Source organism: Colius striatus, chromosome 1 (assembly GCF_028858725.1).
Source record: "Colius striatus isolate bColStr4 chromosome 1, bColStr4.1.hap1, whole genome shotgun sequence".
NCBI classification, from domain to species: domain Eukaryota; kingdom Metazoa; phylum Chordata; class Aves; order Coliiformes; family Coliidae; genus Colius; species Colius striatus.
In genome coordinates this window covers 203,955,667-203,968,224 of record NC_084759.1, presented here as the reverse complement: position 1 = coordinate 203,968,224, position 12,558 = coordinate 203,955,667, and the positions used below count along the sequence as shown (strand labels likewise).

At 41.4% G+C, this 12,558-nt stretch overlaps 1 protein-coding gene across 1 annotated transcript in view; it reads right to left on the bottom strand.

Annotated features, from left to right (window-relative positions):
- Nucleotides 1–12,558, bottom strand: part of MKLN1 (muskelin 1) — a 103,389-nt gene that overhangs the window by 21,046 nt on the left and 69,785 nt on the right. The window contains exons 10-12 of the mRNA XM_062020277.1: nt 10,845–11,057; nt 8,827–9,048; nt 6,350–6,479 (exon numbers count right to left, since the gene is read on the bottom strand). Of these exons, the coding sequence (XP_061876261.1) occupies nt 6,350–6,479; nt 8,827–9,048; nt 10,845–11,057 (565 nt within the window). The remainder of the gene's footprint in view (nt 1–6,349; nt 6,480–8,826; nt 9,049–10,844; nt 11,058–12,558) is intronic.

The window sequence follows — 12,558 nt, the reverse complement described above, 5'->3', positions numbered from 1 at the left end:
AAGCCTATCTGCTGCTTTGAACATTCGAGACCGTGCCGGGTTTTTAGAGAGAAAAAGGAAAAGGATTCAAATCTTCAGAACATTAATACCTCAGGCTCATTGAAATGAAAATTATTATAATCATGAGGAATACAGTTGCTCTATTACCATTGATATAAAAGGCATATGAAACTTGTCTATGGAAGTCCCATCCCTCCTCCTGAAATGTTGGAAAATAAATGAATTTTATATCTAGTTTATGCTCGATTTCCTGAAGCTGAAATTATCATTTAAATAATGAAGGAGGGAAATGCCACCAAAGTTCAGTGCCTCTGTGGGGTTTTTTTTTCCCCCACTCTTGATAGTAAGAATAGGATTTCTCTGCAGCAACTGCAATCAAAACCGAATTCAAGTCAAGCAATTTCAGGCTTCCCTCAGTTGTAAATCCATCTCTTCTTGAGACTGTTTGAAATGCAGAACATCTACAAAAAAGTAATATATAAAAAAATATATATCCCCCACATTTAATAAGGGCCTAAGATGAGGAGCAACTTACATAAACTCTTTGACCTATCTAAGCAATTGTGTAGGAACCATATTTAAGTAGTGCCTTAAGCTTGACAAAGTTGACATCTATTCGTTTGCAGAGAAACACCAAACTAGAAAGTTGGTTGTAATATGATTAAAAAAACCCCACAAGACAACACAGATTTGGTAAACAACTCCCTGAAAACAAATAGAGAATAAGGCAAGCTACTACACAGTAAGAGGGAGATGCTGTGATGTTTTAAATGCTATGGAAACGTCAAATAGATGTTTAGCGTGGAGGTCTGATCCTTCAGAGAGCAAAACGGCTACATCAAATCCTCAGGACTGAGAAAAGCTTCCACTAGGGGGTAAGAGAGTTTCAGCATCCACAGCAAGTGCTGGCCAGAATTCAAGTGATTGCTGTCTGCATATTAGAGAGGGGACACAGGCTGTAAACTTGTGAAGAAGCATTAGTGATATTGAGCTAACTAAATGTACATCGGGAGGGAAATTCAGTTCTGCACAAGAGACAGAACGAACCTGTGACACTGACTGCTTAGGGTGGGGTTTTTTAAGAGAAATTTTAAGACTCAGAGTAAAAAGTCACAAAGAACAACAGGGGAGAACCAGACACAGCAGTGCCAGTGCGCTGCAGCAGCTATTATTTGTGATGTACTACATCCGTGCGGTGCGTAAGGCGCTGAGGATGGAAGTTCCTTGGCGCCTCTGCCTCTTTGCATAAATATAGATGTAAATCAACTTCAGAGCAAATCTCCACTGTCTCCACACCTTTCAGAGTGGCTCTCAGGCCCAGCCATCACTCAGGTCAGCTGTGGGCAGACAGTTTGAAGGACATAAAGCAGTGAGACTGTTTTGAATGTGGCCTGTTGCTATGTGATATCAATTTAGCTCTACGACAAGACATTACTGATTGAAGAGGAAAACTCCTAAAGAGAAATGACTGAACACAATGCAATCCCAAAAAGTTTAGGAGATGGCAAATGCTTTCCTTCTGTCACTGCATTTTTTTTCTCTATAACCTCATTAATCAGTCCATGGTGGAAGGGCAGTAACTAATGGAAAGTAAGAAGTCTGAATCCTCTCTCCAGAGCGTAACATTTTCATTTAGTTTTTACACAGCAAAAATGAAAGGCTCATGGTCTCAATATTTGCAAGCAATATTCAGCAACACAGGCCTTGAGTTGGCTGACAGTTACATAAACAAGTACTAATGCCTGGGAAAGCTCCGATAAGATGCTGTGTAATCCTGTACAATAGAAATTCCATTGAAATGTAACACATGGGAAAAAGCTTTTCTGCAAAAGTAACACCTAATTGTGAAACAGATACGTTCCCACTACCACAGTCATTTATTTGACCACAGTAATCATTTTAATCGTTTCAGCAAGCTGAATATTTTTTGGCCTGTATGTGCAAACAGCTACAGTTGTTTCGAGCGCAACAACGGCCGCTGCCAGTACCCAAGCAAGAAAACAGCTTTTACATGGAGGCAGAGTTTGCAAAGCACCAAATTGGAGCTTGGAGCAGATGGAGGTTTGAAATCGACATCTCATCTCTCGTATTTGAGAGGATGCCATGGCATGCTTTGAAACACAGCATTGGCAAAACAGTGACACAAAACTTCTACAGACCACTGCTGAAGGATTTGAGAAGAATAACTGAGCAAGTTCATTGACAGCGTTTTAGTGCCACCTAAGTTATGAAACCTTCAGAACATGTTACCGCCAATCCCACTACAAGTGACTCACAAGGATCCTCTCCTCCTTGTGATGCCTCGTGATTAAAAAACTGGCAAAAGCAACATCACATGGATATTGCTGCTCACCAGATCCTGGCACCTCCCTGACAAATTAATGTGGACAAAGCGGTAGGTCAGCAAATTACTCCATACCATTATGTGTAATCCATAGAAAGCAGCACCTCCCCTGAACCTTAATGGAGCAAACCTTGATGAGTGATTGAGCTAGCACACAGGCCAGCTGTTGACACAGCAAGATAATGATTATCCTCTCTTGGATTTTCATGATGAGGCTGCGTTTCGCAGTCAGCCAAAGAGCAGCTAAGGAGACCACTGGAACAGTTTGGTTGTCATATTGGAAAAGCAACAATCCAATGTCCAATGCTCAGTTCTATCCCAAGCAAAATGAGATTTTTTTGAAGAACCAGGTCAGTTAGTAATGAGAATGGAGTTCTGCTGCTCTGCCATCTCTGTAAAGCATCCTTAGGATTTGGTGACTCTCTTTTCTTTTCCCTCACAGTCAAAGTATTTTGAGACTGCTTCAGAGAAGCACCTCACAAGATGACAAGCACATAAGATCCTTCACAAAACAAAGTGCTTCCATAGCAAGAGAGACACTGACCGCTGGCAAGGTAGACCTTAAACTGAACAAGGGCAAAACATGCCAGGTGTCACAAACAGACAACCAAAATGGGGTGCTGCGACAGCTTGTCTGAGTTGGATCCTGGCCATGTGGAGCTGGCTGTGTTATTTTACATTGGTTCCTGTTTTTGCGACTGGTTCTTGTTTTAAGCAGCATTTCCTGGGCTGGGCTGTGTCGCCTCTGTCCGTGGTGCTTATCCCTGAAACGTCCCTGGGTCAGGTGCAGAGGCCTGCATCTGCAATAGGCACCTGCCCCACAGAAAGATGTGGCATCTTCACCCCGTAACAACTACCTCACCATTAAAAAGAGGCACAAGAACGTTTAAAGCTTCTTCTCATTTGACTTTGGAAGTTACTCGATGGCAAGAAGATCTCAATTCTCTTGCAGAAGGAAATTCTCCCTCTGACACACTGAGTCAGGGCCAAAAAGGATTATCATAGGAACCTTGACCACAAGTGTTCCCAATTAGCTCCTGTAGCCCTGAAACGACTGCCTGTGATTAGTCATAGATTGTGTGCTAAGTGAGCCAGGCAAGCTGTCAGAAGAGCCTTTCGAAGACATCTGATACTGGTGGCATCTATAGACCACATGTACTCTGGCACATGCATGTTGGGTTTGATTTTGTTGTTGTTGTTTAAAGCAATTCAGTATACAACTGCTCTAAAAGGGTATGATCATCAACTCACACATTTCTACCTCTCCTCCAGCCACAGGGTCTATTCAACTGCAGTGTACATCCTCCAATTTGTACCACTATTGTCCGTCTTCACATCTGACTCACTATCACAGTTGCATCCTCTTTTTCTCAGTCTCACCTTGTTCATTTTTTATCTGAACTAATATATTTCTTGCTTCTAAAAGTTACCATGCAGCAGAAAGATAACCATTCCCAATGGTCTGATTTCATTGTAATACCCTCCTTTAACAACAAAGAGAAAGCATCAGGTACTTTGATGCCTTGAGCTGGAGAAGGTGCTCAGGCTCCCTGGCAAACGGCATCTGCCAGACATAGAGCTGTGAGGCTTACCTATGTTTCAACACTGACTGAGTCAGGAGACATTTTTAGTAGGTAAAGCTGTGTGCAAATCTATCTTTTAGAGACTGCACCTTGATCAAATTTGAACTTTCCCAGGAATGAAAAAAGCACATCTCAACTTGCTAAAAGAATCCAGTGCTACTTACCACTCGCTAGTCTCAAACATGTCACCTACACAACCTGAGGCCTGGAACCAGTTCCAGCATCAACAATGGCACAACGAAGAACAACGAAACACTGAACAGCATAAACATCTCATCCAGAAGATGAGAGGAGCAAAATCACCATCATTACCCTTAGTTTTTTTAACACTGCAACAACTGCATGTTACTGATAATCCCTAACAATCCCTTTTACTACTTCTTAAAAAAACCTTCTCACCACTCTAACGGAAATGTTAGACAAATGCACAATTAAGTTCTTTTAGAAAGGGTAAAAATCAAAATAGCTCTACTAAGAATAGAACTGAATGCCACACTTGAGCCAGGAACAAGATGTAATCATAGGACTTTATAGGAACATTTAGGTCAGGCATCCTCAACTTGACTCATCACATCGAGCAGCTTAAAACTTCACAGCGACTAGTCAGGCAATCACTTTGTTCATGCAGATCAAAACGGTACATCACTACCTAACAAGAGCACAGGAAAGACTTGTGTTTTTGGGTGAAACCAGTGCTGTCAACATTTGCTGTCTGAATGTAACAAGTATTTTGTTCTCTTCCTGTTAAAATGCAAATAATCTCAACGTTTTCGTTCAAAAGCAAGGGAAACGTTCAAATCTGTTTGTTTACTTTCTACACACATGAGAACAGTAAACTGAATGTCTACTCATGAATTATTTCCAATGAGTCATTTTCTTACAAAGTCTGCTATTCACCACTCTGGGGCCTGTGGGAATGGGGAGGAGGACAAAATATTATAGTCTCATTTGCTTAACGAAACCTTGCAGTTAATGTACTTGCTGAGAAGCAAGGCTCGGTGTCTTCTCCAGCCATAGGACAAGCTTGGCCTCTTTAAATCTGAAGCAGACACAGGTGTCGGCTTAAAGCCAGGTTGGAAAGCTTCTGGCTATAAAGAAATGTAGTTTTAAATGAGCAAAATGGCAGAATGCTAACAATTTCATGGGAAAAGAAATCAATTCTTTAAAAGCTCTGAGGACAAGAAACAGTGCGTGGGTGTGTGTAGAGCAGCATCAGGCAACATGCAGGCACCTTAATAAAGGAGCTTGTCAACAACACAAGCTGGTTCTTTCTTGGAAGCACTCAAGTAAATAAATGACTCCAGAGAATAAGAGCTTGGGCAGTCTTCTCCCTCACTGGCATAACTAAGTTAATGAGCAAACAGTAACTCATAACCATCAATAACTCACTTCAAAAGTTCAGCAAAATTGCTCCCTAAAAATTAAGCCTGATTAAAACAAGGAGGGCAACCTAAATTCAAGAGAAATCAGATTCCTGGGATTTTGGTAACTGGAAGAAAACAAGATCAGAACTAAATACATATGAGAAAGATTTCTAATGTCTGTCCTACAGTAGTAGACAGTGTTTCAACTTCTGAACTCTAGGTTGAGAGACAGCATATTTGCAACAGGACAATGATGTGCTTATACAGATAGAAACCCTTTCTGGAAAAACAAAGAAGAACATGCTTTTCTAAGTAATTTGAGGAGAAGAAAGATGGAATCAGTTCTTCATGGTTATGTTACAATGCCTTTTGTGTGTTTATATAAGGTTTCTGGTATACAGAACTACACCTGCTGTATATAGCTCCAGTGGCTAAGAATCAAGCAGGCCTGAAGCTTTGCTCTCTTTGCCCTTTCCTGATAAATTAGTACAAGACTAACAGGGCAACAACTCTCATCTAGTCATCCCCTGCTGGGCAAAATAACCTCTGTTCCTTTTCTCTGAGCATCCTACCTGCCTTTCTGCATCTCAAACCAAGCAGATAACTGTATTTTATGGTATCTTTCACTTAGTGAAAACTGGGAAAATAAATGTTTTCTCCTTTCCTGGTTTAAAGAAAATTGGGTTTTTCGTTCTTTTGTGTTTGTGTGTGTGTTTGTTGGAGTTTCAAAAGAGATCATTTCAGTTCTTACTTTGCTTGGGTTTTTCTTTCGAGGTGCTATGTGGTTCCACACATCAATTATTTCTATCAAGATGAAGATGTTGAGTGTCAAATGACAGGAAGGTTAACCTATATACTGTGGAGTTTACTTGGGTATGCAGGGCTAGTTAAAGATGCCAACCTGATACCACAGGACAGCGAAGCTGGCCTTTCACACCGAATCACAGAACTTTAAGGGTTGGAAAGGACCTCGAAAGGTCATCCAGTCCAACCCCACTACTTCATAGATTTTTTTTTTGTATGAATAAGAATAAATTAATACATAGTTACACTCTTACCCATCCCTGAATCTTTCTTAGTGCCATCTGATATGATATCCACGTGATCGTTGTCTACATCGTAACTGAAGAAGTCATTCAAATAAGTCTTCGACCTCTGGCCACCAAATACGTACAAGCAGCGATTTTTCTAGAGTAGAGGAAAAGAAATGACCATTCACAGAAATATTAATGAATCAAAGAGTAACAGATATGTTTCTCATCAACTTAAAACCATGCCTTAATCATCAGGTCCACCAGTCTCATTTTGGTAATTATCTTCGGCTGTCATCTCCACGAAGATTCACAGGGAACAATTATTCAGAATAGGGTTTTACTCTCAAACACAATGAAAACTTGGGAATTCTTGATTGATTCTTGAATTTATCATTTCTTGACAGCTAAACCATTAATGGCTCACAGCTCTTCCACCCCAAAAAGCACCTCTTACAGATGCAATTTGAAAGACTTTTTTTTTTCCATGATCTCAGACCACAAACCTGGATCCAACTGAGTTTCAGCTACAGAGTGACTAGGCAGGTTTTACACAGCTAACTATCATAGCTCAGCCTGACCTTGCTGTAATTTCAGAACATTAAAACAGCAAACCTTCTTGTTTTTTGAGTTGAACATGAAATTAACAGTGTCCGTGTCTAAACCCCATTAGATCATAACTTCACTGTTAAAAAGAACAGGAACAAGAGATGGATTGTAAGAGAAGCCATCCAGGTACCAGCGCATTACTCAACTCCGAACAGGCAAATTGCAAGCAGCAAGCCAAGAATAACAGGTTTATTGCTGCTTTCAAGTGCATTAAGTGGGAAGTCCGTAAGAGGCAGATTATTTTTCTTTTAAATGGTTAAGAAAACAGCAAAGCACCTAAACTTCCATGACCTGTGCTTACAGAAACCTGCATTCTTCGGTTTACCGCAGACACGTACTTGAAAATCCCTCAGGTACTTGTGCAGAACTGTGTGGCAATGTGTTTTCCACCAAATTTTAGAGAGTCATTCAAAACAAAATCAAACCTGAAAGCACAGCATTCACTGTAAAAATTCTCATCCTTCACTTGAAAGAGAAGTAAATTCAGTAGATTGTTCAAACTGGTCAGTTTTGAATTGGTGGTATCCACAGATATTTGAATGCCACAGTAGTCATTTTAGTTCTCTTCCTCCCCGTTCTCAAGTCGGAGTTTAATAACAGCAAAACTCTACAAACTCCCATTTACTACCACTACGATGCTACCACGTAAATTCAGTGCAGAATTCCACTGAATGCCACCTATGCAAGCCTTCCTACTTGATGTTCATCACCTCTGTAGTGTGCTATTCCACTAGACACATCTGTATGAAAACTTAGTCCAGATCATGTGTGACACTGACCATCCTCCTGTTACCAGCCTCACCCTGCAGTTCCCATGTTCTGCACTTGTTAAGTAAGCATGTGGTTAATAATCTCAACTGGAAAAGCAATGCAAAGTGGTATTTAATACTCATTACTAAATAAAATGCTGTATCTACCCTGCCTCCATCCCAAAGAATCACAGATTTGTTTACGTTGGAAAAGACCTTTAAGACCATTGAGTTTAACTGTTCACCCAGCACTGCCGTGACCACCATTAAACCACATCCCTCAGCCCCACAGCTTTGGAATCCCTCCAAGGATGGGAACTCCATCACTGCCCTGGGCAGCCTGCGCCAGGGACTGACAGCCCTTTTGGGGAAGAAATTGTTCCTCATCTCCAATCTAAACGTCCCCTGGCACAACTTGAGGCTGTTTCCTCTTGTAACTTTTCCTCACGTGTAACTTGGGAGAAGAGAGCAACCTCCCCCAGTCACAACCTCCTGTCAGGGAGTTGTAGAGATTGAGAACAGGCCTCCCCTCAGCCTCCTCTTCTCCAGGCAGAATACTACACCAGTTCCCTCAGCTGCTCCTCACGGCACTTGTGCTCAGGACCCCTTCCTAGCTAGACACACATCCCTCTGCTCTTCCATCAGGCTCTGGATGAAGCATTTCTAATGCCATCTGTGCCCAGCTGTTAACAGCTGCTTGAAAGACCAGCCACCAAGGAATATAAAGCCTGTGCATCTTAAAACACACCCAGCAAGCTCTTCTACTAGTCAAGTTTACCATTTCAGTAATTACACAAGGTATCTACTAAACTAGAAGCTTCTAAATTGCTCTACCAACTTCAAAAGAAAACTACTTCAGACCAAAATGAACCTTTGGGTCTAGTTACCATTATTAAATTAAAATAAACTATGTAAAATTCACCTTCCTTTTTACTTCCGATTTTATTTAGTAGAAATCATTAATTTAAGGCTTGGAGCTTTCATATCACCTGTACTTAACAAAAAAGAATGTCAGTGAACACACAATCAAGTGAGAGAACACAGCGCTTGGGAGATTAAAGAGCTTCAAACTTCGAAGAAAAATCAAAACTACATGTTCTCCTTTAAGTCAGGCATCATAAATACAAGCATGGCATGGATACTTACAGAATGGAACAACATACAGTGTCCTATTCGGGATTGGATATCTTCAGGTCCAGCATTACAGGAATCCTCTCTTAGAAGTTTCCACGTCTGACACTGACAGTCAAAAGCAAACAAGCCACTGAACTGAGGTTCACTGGCTCTGCTGTCATCAACGCTGCCGTTGCAGGTCAGAATCCTGCCTCCAAAAGTATATATCATGTGTTTTTCAGAATCCATACACATCTGTAAGGAGAGAAGCAGATTTAGCGAGTATGTTAAGATCTGAATACACAAAGATTTAAGATTAAATATCCCTCTCCAGTAAGTGACAGCTAAGCTAGACAGTACTCTGTACGTCTCCTGAACACCTCATAACCAGAACACACGTGTCTGCGTGGTTGACAGGTATTAATCTCAGAAAATCAGTTCATTTAAAATCTAAGTCTAATTTTAACTTACTATGTAATACGAGAAAACACTAAATTTATCCTTAATCTCCTAAAAAACTTGCCTCTAGTTGCTGATTTCGGGGGGAAAAAAAGCATTTCAGAGTCTTTCACCAGGATCTGTAGCCAATTCTGCCAGAACAGACAGAAAATGTCACTTTTGACAGCACCTATGCAAGGCAAAAACGCAGAAAAAACCCTGCTAACTTACTGACCACCACTCAAATCAAAAAAGTCAGCCTGTGATTTTCTCCTCTGACTCCATCCTGAGCATACATTTACTGTTGCCCCCATTACTTCACCATAAAGTAGGGATGTAACCCAGCCAAGGATTTTTTATGAGACTGCAGGAGAAATATGTTCATCCCCCAAACCTGCATTCAGGTTATGGCACACAAGAGATGCATTGCAGTACAAACAAAACTCTCTGACTCCAGGTGATGTTTTCAGACACATTACAGCACAGAGAGTTACAAAACACCAGGGGGAGGAAAAAACCAAAACAGAGAAGATTACAGTAAGATAGAGCTGCTACTCAGCAAAGCCTACACAAAACACTTCTAGTGAAGCACATTTTTGTGAAGGTTAAACAAAAACCGCTATCGCAGTAGGTACTGAGGGAAAGAGCAGCAGCTGCAGATTGATAAAGAACTCAGGGAGGACATTCTTTCCTAAGAGACAGCAGGGGAAAAGAGAAACCGTTTCAGAAGCAGGCAAAGAAGGTATCCAGAGTAGCCTTGCCAGCTGACAATTTACTTTTGCATCTTCCCCAACACCTGGGAGACTGGTACTCGTTATTAATAGAACGGAAAGACTGATTGGCTTTTGTTCTGCAGACAACACGCATCTTAACTCCTGGTGTCAGCAGAAACGTGGACTGTGCTGGCAAACAACAGCTTTAGTTACGAAACAGCTAGTACCAATCAAAGAAGTTCTAGAGCTGCTTTTAAAATGAGTACTGATGCGCTGTTTCTTGGCCGTGCTTTATAAAAACCAATTAAGAATAAACCACCTTTTTCCAGTACACAAAAGCCATTAAAGACGCGAAGTCAGTGAAAAACAGTTTTCCATTTGGACACATGGACAGTTGGGGCTTTTTACAAGATTAGCAGCCACTCCTCTACGGTGTTTCAATCTCTACAATGCAAGCACATTCTACATACTTTAAAAGAGAATCAATTTTGAAAGAATCCCCATCCTGTTGGTCTCATTTCAGTGGCTCGCTTAAAGTATTCTTCCCAAAGTACCATCCACGGCTTTGCAAGTGGTTCCTCGGCACCCTCTGAGTAGGCAGAGCTGCAAACCCAGCTCAATGAGACTGATTAAAACCAGATGAGCTGTGCTTTGAGCTTTTAATAACACGTGTCTTAATAAAATGAATTCATTTGCAAATGTTTTTATGGCTCTTCTGCCTCAATTTGATTAGAATACTGGTAGTCAGTGGCATCAGACAACAAAGCTGTTAGAATTTAGCCAAGTGCAGATCACAGCCTTCTCATCACCGCTACGTTATTTAGTTATTGCAGGAGGCTATGATCAAAACTGCTTTGCAAACACTGAGAACTTGCACTGAGGTTTATCAGTGTAGCTGACCTGATGATCAAACACCAGCTTTGGACCTCCATCTGCTGCGGTGTCTTCACTCAGTAACATCCATGTGTTTGTGTCAATGTCGTAGCGATAGAAATCACTTTTCAGAGACTTGCTGTTCCTCACGGAGGAATCCAGATAGCGTCCCAGCGTGTAGATCTGCCGCCGCTGAATGTCGATGCACATCTTGTGACAAGATCTGGCACTGGGACCACTCTAGTAAAAGAAAAATGAGAAGATGATATTTATTATTGCTCCAGGGAGGTCACTATACACTCACAAAGGGCAAGTAAGCATTATGAGAAACTGGAAATCACAGAATCATTGAATGGTAGCAGTTGGGAGGAACCTTTAGACATCATCCAGTGCAACCCCCCTGCTAAAACAGGTCCCACCTAGATCAGGTCACATAGGAACGTGTCCAGGTGGCTCTTGAAAACTTCCAGGAGCCTTCACACCCTCCTTGGGCAGCCTGGGCCAGGGCTCCCTCACTCAAACACTGAAACAGTTTTTCCGTATGTTTAAATGGAACTTTTAGAGTTCCAGCTTCATCCCATCACCCGTTGTCCTATTGCTAGATACCGTAGAAAAAAGTGCTGCCCCAACCTCCTGACACCCATCATTTAGATATTTGTAAGTATTAATGAGGTCCCCCCTCAGTCTCCTCTTCTCCAGACTGAACAGCCTCAGATCCCACAGCCTTTCCTCATAAGGAAGATGCTCCAGTCCCCTGATCACCTTGGTGGCCCTTTGAGAATTCAAGAAAATCTCCTTGTACTCAGACAAACACAGGATTAATACATAAGCACCTGTGTGAGAAGACATTCCCTAACTTCTTTGTCCTTTAGAAAGACACCAGTAAAATTCATTAACATACTTTTTGCAACAAGTCTACGACTTGAAGCCGTTTTGTAAAATTCCTTAGAAAACAGACCTTTCCTCCAGAAGTGATTCTCAGAGGTGTGTGAAAGCTACTTGAGCTTTCAAAATAACAGAAGTTGATGCAGTGAAAAGCAAATTAAGATGTCACAGCCTATAAATAACTACATAGGAAGGAGATTAAGAAGTGCTCTATTACAAGAGCCTCTGTTTTATTAATAGGCTGTTTTCTAACAGATCATAACCAGACACTCCCACAAGCAATCATACCCCATAATGAGTCTTTCAAGGTAACAAAAGCACTCCCTGTCCTTCACAAATAGATATGGGCATTCCAACCTCCAACTACAAGAAAGTTTCCCACGGTAAGGAAAACTGCTGAGAGTTATCATCTTCAGGAGAAACACAGAGGACCCTCTGTCAAATTATTATGTGCTTATCCATCCAGGAGGGCTCCACTTCAGAGTCATTTATTCAATGACATTACGATGATACCACATATTACTGGGCGATATTTTTTCTGCTTCCCAATCTAATTTTAAGAGCCTTTGTACAGAATCACAGGATCACAGAATGGTAGGGGTTGGGAGGGACCTTTAGAGATCATCTAGTCCAATCCCCCTGCCAAAGCAGGTCCACCTAGATCAGGTCGCACAGGAACATATCCAGACAGGGTTTGAAAACCTCCAGAGAAGGAGAGTCCACACCCTCCCAGGGTGCCTGGGCCAGGACATTCATCTTGAAGCACGAGTGATATTCCTGTACTCCAAAACAGTAGAAATCAAGATGTGAAAAGCCTTACTTGCAGAAGATCAGACAAAGGAAAAGAAAAAAATGG